General features: G+C 41.4%; 1 protein-coding gene across 1 annotated transcript in view; it reads left to right on the top strand.

The window, feature by feature from the left end:
* Positions 1 to 12,836, top strand: part of LOC122652210 (zinc finger CCCH domain-containing protein 24) — a 43,791-nt gene that overhangs the window by 20,784 nt on the left and 10,171 nt on the right. The window contains exons 9-10 of the mRNA XM_043845891.1: positions 3,456 to 3,629; positions 3,716 to 3,850. Of these exons, the coding sequence (XP_043701826.1) occupies positions 3,456 to 3,629; positions 3,716 to 3,850 (309 nt within the window). The remainder of the gene's footprint in view (positions 1 to 3,455; positions 3,630 to 3,715; positions 3,851 to 12,836) is intronic.

Here is a 12,836-nt window from a genome sequence, read left to right as displayed (position 1 = left end):
CCCATTATCCTCCCCCTATTAAACCCAACCGATCCTTCAAACCATAGATCCATTAGAACCCTAAAACCAGCAAGTATTCTTTTTCCCTTCTAGAAGGTCACATACAAGGTGATTTTCGTGAGAATTCTGCCCAGCCAAATCTAACCGTTAGCACCTGCTAAAATTTTGATTGAATCTTCCTCAAACCCTAAGAGAGACTCGATCCAAATTTTAGTACCATCCACCTAGCTGATTGTCTAAAATTACACTTTTACCCCTCTCTCCTATCTCTACTAGGAAACCTCCATAACTCCAGATTTAACCATCTAATTTAGCTGTTACTTTCAGCATATGTTCCCATCCAACCTACCCACACTCAACCTAAATATTCAACCCATTCAACCACCTGATTTCTTGTTATTATAACCCTAGATTCCCTCATCTTCCCCCTTTCAAAATCCTAATCCTAGTTGCTGCCCAAATCCATCTAACCTACTTCTAACCATTCAAAACTTATAAAACCTATTTCATTAGACTCCCCCATCTTCCCCCTTTCAAAATCCTAATCCTAGTTGCTGCCCAAATCCATCTAACCTACTTCTAACCATTCAAAACTTATAAAACCTATTTCATTAGACTCCCCTACACCTGCCTAGCTTTACCATATAAGACACATTCCCATTGACCTAACCCTAACCCTAAAAGTGACCTAAAACCTTAGTTCTGCCCCCATCGAACCAGCAGCTTAACAGATCTTGGTTGTCTGGCTCCTAGTAGATCTCCTACCTATCTAGGACTTCATTACCTTGCTTTTGCTTTGTCTACTAATTTTGTGCCCAAAACCCACCATGAGGCTTTTTCTCACCTTGGCTGGAAGGCTGCCATGGATATCGAGATAGATGCTTTATTATTTAGTCATCTTGGACTCTGGTTTCATTACCTACTGTTAAGAATCTTGTTAAGTGTCGATGGGTTTATACTTTATACTATCAAATAAAATCCGGATGGTTCTATTGAGTGGCTTAAGGTCCGATTGGTTGCTAAAGGCTATACTCAAACTTATGGCGTTGATTACTTTGAAACTTTTTCGTCTGTTATTTCTTTGGCTGTTAATTTCGACTGGCCCTTATATAAAAAATGTTTTTTCTCTATGGTGATCTTTAGGAGGAGGTTTATATGGAGCAACCTCTAGGGTATGTTGCTCAGGGGGAGAATTCTACCAAGGTTTGCAAGCTTTGTAAGGCAATTATAGGTTGAAACAATTTCCTAGAGCATGGTTTGATAAGTTCAGCTCCATTGTCACTTAGGTTGGGTTCTCACAGTGTTATCTAATCATTCTCTTTTTGTTCGCCGTCAGAGTTCAAAGGTGGTGGTGATGGTAGTCTATGTGGATGTCATTATTATATTTGGTAATGATGCTTTTGGTATTGCTCAAGTTAAATCATATCTTCATCAACATTTTTAGATGAAAGACTTGGGTGTTCTCAAGTACTTCCTTAGTATTGAAGTTTTGTGAAGCAAGAAAAGTGTTAGCTTATCTCAAAGGAAATATGTCCTTGATCTTCTGACTGACACTGGAATGCTTGCTTCCAAAACAACAAATACTTCCATGGATCCCCATCAAAAGCTTGGGTCCATGGAGAGTGAGGATTTTACAGATGCTCATCTGTATAAAAGATTAGTTGGGAAACTCATTTATTTTACTGTCACTCGCCTAGATATATCCTTTGCCGTTGGAGTTATTGGTCAATTTATGCAACATCCAAAGAAAATTCACTGAGATGCTGCTTTTCGTGTGCTATGATATCTAAAGGTGCTCCTGGTAAGGGTCTTATTTATCGGCCTAATTGGAATGCTAATTTGGTTGGGTTTTCTGATGTTGATTGGGCTGGTGCTGATGATGATAGGCGTTCTACTGCTAACCTTTGTGGATGGTAATTTAGTCACCTGGAAAAGCAAGAAACAAACTACTGTTGCTCGATCGATTGTTGAGGCTGAATATCAGGCAATGATACATACTACAACTGAGTTGATGTGGGTAAAATCATTGCTCCAGGAGTTAGGATTTTCTATCGCTCAACCTATGACGATGTTTTGTGATAATCAAACCGCTATTTATATTACAAGTAATCCAATGTTTCATGAGAGGACTAAGCACATTGGGGTTGATTGTCACTTTGTTTGGGATGCCGTGATGAAGAAGTTGATTCCTACTCCATTTGTTTCAACAACCAATGAACTTGGTGATATGTTTACCAAGCCGATATTTGGACTTGCTTTTCGTAGGAGTTGTTCCAAGTTGGGTCTAGGTGATTTGTATGCTCTAGCTTGAGGGGGAGTGTTGAAGTGTATTGAGCTCATAGAGAGAAGGGTAATCTCGATTAGAATATTCTATTATTTCTGATCAAGATTCCCTCTTATGTCTCTTCTATTTTGGTTATAGTTAGAAGTCCTTAGTCCTAGTTCGAGTCAATCACCTAGTCCTAGTTCTAATTCCTGTTTTGTTTCTATTTTCTTATTGTAACTAGGATTTCTAATATGATTAGGAATCACTCGTTTTGGCTGGAATCTATTCATATAAATAGAAGCAGTTTGAGGGAGGCTGTTAAGTTCGATCCTCCTTGACAGTTGTCCTCTCTTCTCCCACTTCTTCTCTCGGCTCTGGTTTTCTATTGGGGCATTCTGTTACACCCTCCAAATTGACTCTGTTAGCATTTAGGGTGAAATTAGTTCAGCCCTTCTGTTTTATTCTAAATAGTCAGCTAATTCGCTGGATCTGTCTTGCAATTGATTTGGGGTGTCTAAGTCGACTATCACATCAACCACAGAGACAACATAGTAGAGGTGCAATGTGCATATAGAAAGATGGGACCTCCATTTGATTTGAAATGCCAAGGAAATCCAAAGCACCCATAGGGTGGTCCTTAGGGCAGGATCGACTTATAGGTGCACAGGTTGCACCTGTAAAAGAATGGGAACTCCAATTAGATGTTTACCATCTAGAGGATCTTCTTGGATGCAATGGAATCTATCCATTAATCTCACATATGATTCCGAAGCAATTCTCTGTGTGCTTAAAAGAAGTGTATAGTTCTGTTAGGAAAAGATGATGCTTTGAATGATAAGAATTTTCTGAATGGAACTTTAGTTATATTGATTCCATTCAGAAGTTGAACTATGAAATAATGGACCATATTGTATAATTCAAAGTGTGGCATTCTTTAAGGAAAGGTTTTTAGAGTGAATAGTTAGAATCATCTGATAATGCATATCGTTGGTGTAAGGTATTCTCATAGGACTATTTTAGTGATTGTAACCCACACTTTATGAAGTTTGCCACTCAGGCTGAAATCCAGTGATAGAACATACGCATGCTCTCCTGAGGGAGGGAGGAAGGGTGTTTGTTATTTTTTTCCAATTTTTTAATCATTTCTCTCATGTGTCTATGTTTGTATGGTGGTTTGATTGTCTTGCAGGATCACACAGGAATATCAAATGTTGCACCAGCTGATGCTCCATTGTGCACGCTACCAATACCAAAGGCAGAGTGTACTAGTGGACCAGATGCTATAAGTAACACCACAGAAGCAAGAATTCATGACTACATATGCAATCTTCGCTTCTCCATTTCACCAACAGCTTTTTTCCAAGTTAGGACCCTTGCAATTGTACATCTCTCTTGCTTAAATGTTTAATGCGAGGAAAACTGTATTTTGCAAGTCTCACATTACTGCAGGTTAACACTCTTGCTGCAGAGAAGCTGTACTTTCTTGCTGGCGAGTGGGCAGGTCTGGGTCCTGATACCTTGCTTTTCGATATATGTTGTGGGACTGGAACAATTGGCCTGACATTAGCACATCAAGTTGGTATGGTAAGATTCAGACACTTGTGTTCTAGTTTTTTTAAAGGTATAAAGCTTTTGGGACTCAGAGAATTTGAACGTGTAGTGATTTTCCAAAGATGAAGATGTGAGTGTACTGGGATGTCAAGTTTTAGACTTTGTAGACTAGCTCTTACTCTTGCTCTGTTAAAGTAGAATTTAATTTAGAATGAGATAAGTTGCAGAAGATTTTTGAAAAGTAGTCAAGTTTATGTAGTTGAGAAAGGCTAGACAGTACCTCAATAATGGAATACCTTTTGATGCATTCAACAACTGAAACAACTGAAAAGCAGATGATGTCTGTTCATCAACGTATATCGAAAGGTAAGACAAAAAGAATTTCAGTCACAAAAATACCACATTGCAAGCTGGTGGGTCAAAACCTTCTCAATGCATTGTTGTCAACCCATCACCCAGGTGTCTAGGCAGATTTCTGGGGGGCTAGGTGACCATCTGCCTAGTTGTCTAGGTGCCTAAATCCCAAAATCCTGTCGGAGAAAGGGGGAAAAAGGGGGGGTGGGAGGGGAGAGAGAGAGAGAGAAAGGCAGGGAAATGAAGGAAAAGAGAAACGGAGGGGAGAAATAGGGAAAATAGGACAAAGAAGAAGGAATACTTCCAGTCCCGGTGCAACCACCATCGCTTTGTAGGAGGATCCCCCTGCAACGACTGGACCAACGTTTTTCTACTTTCCCGTTTTGAAGAGGTGATGTAGATTTATCACCAAACTGGGCTACTTTGCTTAGGAATAAGTCTAGGATTGGGTTGTATACGTGTTGGGCCTTTGATCCCATGGGTTTCCAATGTTGTAGGTCACTTTTATGGACCGAAAGTATGGGTAATAGGGTTGCATACGGGATTAGCTGTTTTAATTCCTCAGTTTTATTTTTATGTAATTAGTGGTCATGTGATCACTTAAGTGTTCATGTGTCTTGGTTAAGTGGTCATGTGACTATTTAATTGTTATGTAAATTGGGTTGGATTAGGACTCTATAAGTCCAGACATATTTTGAGTTTATTTCCTCTAGTATTTCAGTTTCCTAGTCAGTTTAGGTTACCTAATAGGTTAAGGATTGGGCTAGGCTTTTCCTTTTTAGTGTAAGAGTCTATTTTTGAGTTTTTTACATAAGGTTGTAAGGGGAGCAAGCATTGAACACGAATTTTGATTAACGAAAAGCTTTTTACTGTTCTTCTTCTCCATTAAAGATTTTTGTCTTGTGTTTGATCAAGGCTGTTAGAATCGGTGTTTGGTTTGATTGACACCTTGCGGTGGGAAGCCCAGGTGATGCAGGACAAACCCGTTTCGATCCGTTGATCCACAGGTTAGGACCCGAACCAGACCCGGACCCATTTTAATTTAGGCAATTATATAACTGGGTCCATTTCTATTGCACTTTTTTGGTTCGGTTTGGTTCAGTTTGGTTCAATTTGTGGTTCTTTGGTCTAGGCCCAGGCCCACTTGGATCAGCCCCTTAAGTTGACTAGTGGACTTCTTGGAACTTGTGCTCCATTAAGTTTAGGTAACAACTTAGCTGGTGTGCTTCCCTATGTGTTGGTTTTCCCAAGGGAGAGATCAATAATTTTCTATTGTTTTGTTTTTCTCTACTAAAGCTATGTGCAGGCCATTCGGCCAGAAGTTGTTGAATGAAAAAAAAAAAAGAATTTAAAAAGTTTGGCTACTCCCTCTCTTCCCTATCGTGGACTGCTTCCCCCCCCCCTCTTCTTTTCTTCTTCTTTCTTCCCCATGGTTTCTTTCTTCTTTTCCCCCTGCTATTTTGAAATTCTGATTTCTTGCTAATCCCCCCCTTTCTTCTATTTCTTCTCAAGGTTTATTCTCTGTACCCCCTGCAATACTGATTTCTTTCTATCATCTCCTCCATTATCTGGTATCAAAGCCGAAGCCTGGCCGAAGGATCCCATCTTCCTTCCCTTGTGATCACTCTTCCTCACTCTGTTTATCTCCCTAACTTTTTCGTCTCCCTCCACTTGATTGCTGCTGCTGTGAGACTGTAACAATCCTCTGCAATAGTACTTTTTGAAGACCTGATTCAGCTCCTAATCCACACATAGGCCTACTGCTGTTCACACCACCAGTTGGGGAGCCGCTGCACACCTGCGGCTCAGTTTCTTTGCCCAGATTCTGCTGCAACTTCAAGGCTCCAGAACTCAACAACCACTGAGCCTATTGAGGCTAGACTAGAAGCATTTTTGGATACATCCAGTCCCTCAATTGACCCTGCTTGGCTTCCCCAGCTGCTAGCCAGATTGAGTTCCTCACTGACCTCCTATTTTGAAGACTAGTTTCTATTTTTCAAACCCTCTTCAGAACTCAGCCTCAACTAAAGAAGGCTTATCAGTTTTCGAGAGTAGTGTTTTCACTTTCTGTTTGTCATCTGTAGTAAGGTATTCCGGTGGCTGTATCTTTGTCTAAAACCTGAGGTTACATCAGTCCTAATAGCACTAGTCCAGTAACTTAATATTGGGACTGTTACCTATTTTGTGTTGCTGGAAAACAGTGTTATAGCCTACTGTTTTCACTTGTTTTGACAGTACCTTTCCTAGTTTGCCCTTCACCTTATACGTGTGACTGCACAATGGAAACCCATATTTTCCGAACTGGATTGGGATTGCCCAATGGAAAAGGTGTCATATTCCTTGTTGATAATGAGCAAAGTAGCAATTTTGTCTGGCAACTCGTAGTAGAGATGTTGTCGAAGACCGACGAGATATGTTATGACGAGCTTGTTGATCAATACTTCGTCGAATTTGCTCATACCACATACTTTGATGGGGCTTGGTGTCGGATATTTCCATCTTCAAGGCGCATCATCAAAGTGGGCCGTGATTGGGTGAATGAGCGTTGTGGCAACGTCGACCTTCTCAACAACGCTTGTATTCTAAGGCCATTACATTTGACCAAGGGTCATATTTTGAGAGGATTAAAGCCAAAGGTAACCACACCGCAGTCGCATAAGAACCAATTCCCCCACAGGTTGTGGAAGAGCCCGAGGATGACCCCGTGATCAAGAATAAACTCAATGGTCAGAACGAGGTCGAACCCGAAGAACAAATCGACAGTCCAAATGACAGTTTGAACCCCCATGACGAGATTCCAATTGACGAAATACAGTTGATGGATGATCTTCAACAGATCGTAGCGGCCGATCCTTTTCTCCCTATACTGATTGTTGATGTTCGTGACGTGCCTTGGATCATCGCTCCATCAAAGCCGTTGTTCATGGACACCAACCAAATGGTGCTCTGATCCTTTCCTTCTTTAAATCTCGTGGTCGAGTTTTTCTTAACCACGGGAGAGTTGATGCAGGACAAACCCGGTTCGATCTGTTGATCGATCTGTTGATCCACGGGTTGGGACCTGAACCAGACTCGGACCCATTTTAATTTAGGCAATTATTTAACTGGGTCCATTTCTGTTGCACTTTTTGGTTCGGTTTGGTTCAGTTTTTTTGGTTCAGTTTTGGTTCAATTTGTGGTTCTTTGGTCTAGGCCCACTTGGATCAGCCCCTTAAGTTGACTAGTGGACTTCTTGGAACTTGTGCTCCATTAAGTTTAGGTAACAGCTTAGTTGGTGTGCTTCCCTATGTGTTGGTCTTCCCAAGGGGGAGATCAATAATTTTCTATTGTTTTGTTTTTCTCTACTTAAGCTATGTACAGGCCATTCGGCCAGAAGTTGTTGAATGAAAAAAAATGAGAATTTAAAAAGTTTGGCTGCTCCCTCTCTTCCCTATCGTGGACTGCTTCCCCCCCCCCCCCTTCTTTTCTTCTTCTTTCTTCCCCATGGTTTCTTTGTTCTTTTCCCCCTGCTATTCTGAAATTCTGATTTCTTGCTAATCCCCCCCCTTCTTCTATATCTTCTCAAGGTTTATTCTCTGTACCCCCTGCTGCAATACTGATTTCTTTCTATCATCTCCTCTCTCCTGATTCTGTCCTCCATTACCAGTTGGTTTGAATTGGTTACTTGTCTTCACCATTGCTGTTACTTTCAAGTTCTGATTTCTAGAAGTATCCGACATCTATAAAGAAATTCTGTTCAAGTTTGTTCTCCAATATACAAGTAAGTATGAACTTCAGACCCTAACTTTTCTTCTTCTCTTCTAGACCACCGACAACCAGTACAGCATCAACCAACCATCAAAGCCGTACCAAACTTTGTTCAAGTGCTTCCGTGCCCCCTTAGAGAACTTTATCCAAACCTGGTCCCATTCTGCCCATTCAAACCATAATATCTCTGCTCTTCTCTTTCCTTAAACCTAACCCTAATTTACCCTACTTCTCTTGCTGCCGATTCTGTCCTGCAACCTCTGCCTTGTTTTTTATAACAAGACCTTCACTGGAAGAATCTTACATATCTTCTAACCTTAACCCTCACATCAAACCCTAAACCTAACTAAATCCTAACCCTAAATTTTGCGTTTTCCCTTAAATTAACCCTATCCGAGCTACCTTTTGAAGAACAGATTCTGGTTTTGGCTTCTAGTTGGATTATATTCAATTTGGAACTACATTAAGTGGTATCAGAGCTATGGTAGAGGGTGAAGCTTCAACCATGTTACCAGTACCACCTGATCCTATGGCCAATGTCATTTAGATGTTTCAGCAGTCAGCAACTGAATTACTGAACAAAGAACTATTAGTGAAAGGTTGTGTTGAGAATGGAATTATGGCTTGTGACATTATGTCTACAGCCCACTTTATTTATAATAGATGGGGGAATGCTCAAGAACAGGAACAAGTACAAGAATACTCCTAATACAAGAATACCCCTAATCGAATAATAGAGACTAAAAATACAAGAATACCCTTGTACCCCAATTTACAACACTCCTCCTGAAGTTGGTGCATAAATGTCAACCATGCCCAGCACGCTTACAATGGATACAAAAGTTTTACCATTAATACCCTTAGTAAAAATATCAAGAGCTAACTAATCACACGATTGCCCAAATGGGACACATGATTCCTTGCTCCAGCTTCTCGTTAATGAAGTGATGATTGATCTCAACATGTTTAGTACTATCATGTTGGATCGGGTTGTGAGCAATGCTGATTGCGGATTTGCTGTCACAGTACAAACACATAGGCAACTTCATTGGCACACCTAAGTCACTAAGAAGCGCTTGCAACCAAAGGAGCTCACGAATACCATGGGCCATAGCTCTAAACTCAGCTTCTGCATTGGACCGAGCAACAACAACTTACTTCTTGCTCCTCCAAGTTACTTAGTTCCCACCAACAAAAGTGCAATATCCTGAAGTAGACCTCCTATCATCTAGACATCTTGCCCAATTTGCATCACTGAATGTCTCAACTTGCAAGTGACCCTGAGGAGAGAAAAGGACACCTTGTCCGGGAACAAACTTCAAATATCTCAAAATTCTATAGGCTGCCTCAAGATTAGTACAATGATGATCATGCATATACTGACCAACCATACTGACCGCAAATGCTATATCAGGTCGAGTATGAGACAAGTATATCAAACGGCCAACCAACCTTTGATAGCTTTCCTTGTCCACTGGCTCTCCATCCTTACTTTTTAAGTGAATATTAGGCTCCACAGGAGTATCTGTAGGATTACATCCAAGCATTCCTAATGGAGGACAGAATCAGGAGAGAGGAGATGATAGAAAGAAATCAATATTGCAGCAGGGGGTACAGAGAATAAATCTTGAGAAGAAATAGAAGAAGGGGGGGGGATTAGCAAGAAATCAGAATTTCAAAATAGCAGGGGGAAAAGAACAAAGAAACCATGGGGAAGAAAGAAGAAGAAAAGAAGGGGGGGGGGAAGCAGTCCACGATAGGTAAGAGAGGGAGCAGCCAAACTTTTTAAATTCTCATTTTTTTTCATTCAACAACTTCTGGCCGAATGGCCTATACATAGCTTAAGTAGAGAAAAACAAAACAATAGAAAATTATTGATCTCCCCCCTTGGGAAGACCAACACATAGGGAAGCACACTAGCTAAGCTGTTACCTAAACTCAATGGAGCACAAGTTCCAAGAAGTCCACTAGTCAACTTAAGGGGCTGATCCAAGTGGGCCTGGGCCTAAACCAAAGAACCACAAATTGAACCAAAACTGAACCAAACCGAACCAAAAAGTGCAACAGAAATGGACCCAGTTACATAATTGCCTAAATTAAAATGGGTCCGGGTCTGGTTCGGGTCCCAACCCGTGGATCAACGGATCGAACCGGGTAAGTCCTACATCAACTCTCCCGTGGTTAAGAAAAACTCGACCACGAGTTTTAAAGAAGGAAAGGATCAGCACCATTTGGTCGGCGTCCACAAACAACGGCTTTGATGGAGCGATGATCCAGGGCACGTCATGAACATCAACAATCAGTATAGGGAGAAAAGGATCGGCCGCTATGATCTGCTGAAGATCATCCATCAACTGTATTTCGTCAATTGGAATCTCGTCATGGGGGTTCAAACTGTCATTTGGACCATCGATCTGTTCTTCGGGTTCGACCTCGTTCTGACCATTGAGTTTATTCTTGATCACGGGGTCATCCTCGGGCTCTTCCACAACCTGTGGGGGAATTGGTTCTTCATGCAACTGCGGTGTGGTTATCTTTGGCTTTAATCCTCTCAAAATATGACCCTTGGTCAAATGTAATGGCCTTAGAATACAAGCGTTGTTGAGAAGGTCGACGTTGCCACAATGTTCATTCACCCAATCACGGCCCACTTTGATGATGCGCCTTGAAGATGGAAATATCCGACACCAAGCCCCATCAAAGTATGTGGTATGAGCAAATTCGACGAAGTATTGATCAACAAGCTCGTCATAACATATCTCGCCGGTCTTCGACAACATCTCTACTACGGGTTGCGAGACGAAATTGCTACTTTGCTCATTATTAACAAGGAATATGACACATTTTCCATTGGGCAATCCCAATCGAGTTCGGAAAATATGGGTTTCCATTGAGCAGTCTCACGTATAAGGTGCAGGGCAAACTAGGAAAGGTACTGTCAAAACAAGTGAAAACAGTAGGCTATAACACTGTTTTCCAGCAACAGAAAATAGGTAACAGTCCCAATATTAAGTTACTGGACTAGTGCTATAAGGACTAATGTAACCTCAGGTTTTAGACAAAGATACAGCCACCGGAATACCTTACTACAGATGACAAACAGAAAGTGAAAACACTGCTCCCGGAAACTGATAAGCCTTCTTTAGTTGAGGCTGAGTTCTGAAGAGGGTTTGAAAAATAAAAACTAGTCTTCAAAATAGGAGGTCAGTGAGGAACTCAATCTGGCCAGCAGCTGGGGAAGCCAAGCAGGGTCGATTGAGGGACTGGATGTACTCCAAAAATGCTTCTAGTCTAGCTTCAATAGGCTCAGTGGTTGATGAGTTCTGGAGCCTTGAAGTTGCAGCAGAATCTGGGCAGAGAAACTAAGCTGCAGGTGTGCAGCAGCTCTCCAACTGGTGGTGTGAACAGCAGCAGGCCTATGTGTGGATTAGGAGCTGAATCAGGTCTTCAAAAAGTACTATTGCAGAGGATTGTTACAGTTTCACAGCAGCAGCAATCAAGTGGAGGGAGACGAAAAAGTTAGGGAGATAAACAGAGTGAGGAAGAGAGATCACAAGGGAAGGAAGATGGGATCCTTCGGCCAGGCTTCGGCTTTGATACCAGATAATGGAGGACAGAATCAGGAGAGAGGAGATGATAGAAAGAAATCAGTATTGCAGGGGGTACAGAGAATAAACCTTGAGAAGAAATAGAAGAAAGGGGGGGAATTAGCAAGAAATCAGAATTTCAGAATAGCAGGGGGAAAAGAAGAAAGAAACCATGGGGAAGAAAGAATAAGAAAAGAAGGGGGGGGGGAAGCAGTCCACGATAGGGAAGAGAGGGAGCAGCCAAACTTTTTAAATTCTCATTTTTTTTTTCATTCAACAACTTCTGGCCGAATGGCCTATACATAACTTAAGTAGAGAAAAACAAAACAATAGAAAATTATTGATCTCCCCCTTGGGAAGACCAACACATAGGGAAGCACACCAGCTAAACTGTTACCTAAACTTAATGGAGCACAAGTTCCAAGAAGTCCACCAATCAACTTAAGGGGCTGATCCAAGTGGGCCTGGGCCTAAACCAAAGAACCACAAATTGAACCAAACCGAACCAAAAAGTGCAACAGAAATGGACCCAGTTAAATAATTGCCTAAATTAAAATGGGTCCGGGTCTGGTTCGGGTCCCAACCCGTGGATCAACGGATCGAACCGGGTTTGTCCTGCATCAATTCTTGCTTCAGATAAGAAATCAAGAGTGTACTTTTGTTGAGAGAGGAAGATACCTTGAGCTGAATGAGCTACCTCATTCCCAAGTAAATACCTAAGTCTTCCCAAATCCTTGATCTCAAACTCTGTTCCCAAATAGGTTTTCAATTTACCTATCTCTTCAGAATCACTTCCAATGATCACAATGTCATCAACATACACTATCAACACTGTGATATGCTGACCTCTCTTCTTGATAAACAAAGTGTGATCAGCATTACTTTGTTTATAGCCTATCGACACCATGGCTTTATGGAAACGACCAAACCACGGGGACCGTTTTAAGCCATACAAAGCTTTCTTGAGGTGACAAACCTCGCCCGGAGTCTCCTGAGCAGCAAAGCCAGGAGGAATATCCATGTAGACTTCTTCTTCTAGCTCCCTGTGAAGAAATGCATTCTTTACATCAAGTTATTGAAGATCCCATCCTTGGTTAACAGCACAGGAGATGTTACCTTGACAATGTTCATCTTGGCAACTAGGACAAATGTTTTCTGATAATCAATCCCATGGGTTTGGGTAAAACCTTTAGCTACTAGTCGTGCCTTGTATCTTTCCACAAATCCATCAGCCTTCTGCTTTACAACAAAGACCCATTTGCAGCCAACATGTTTCTTTCCTGAAGGAAGAGGAACTAAATCCCAGGTGTCATTTTGTTTTCGGGCACTTA

This window comes from Telopea speciosissima, chromosome 2 (genome assembly GCF_018873765.1).
Source record: "Telopea speciosissima isolate NSW1024214 ecotype Mountain lineage chromosome 2, Tspe_v1, whole genome shotgun sequence".
Taxonomy (NCBI): Eukaryota; Viridiplantae; Streptophyta; class Magnoliopsida; order Proteales; family Proteaceae; genus Telopea; species Telopea speciosissima.
This window is presented reverse-complemented; position numbering and strand designations above follow the sequence as displayed.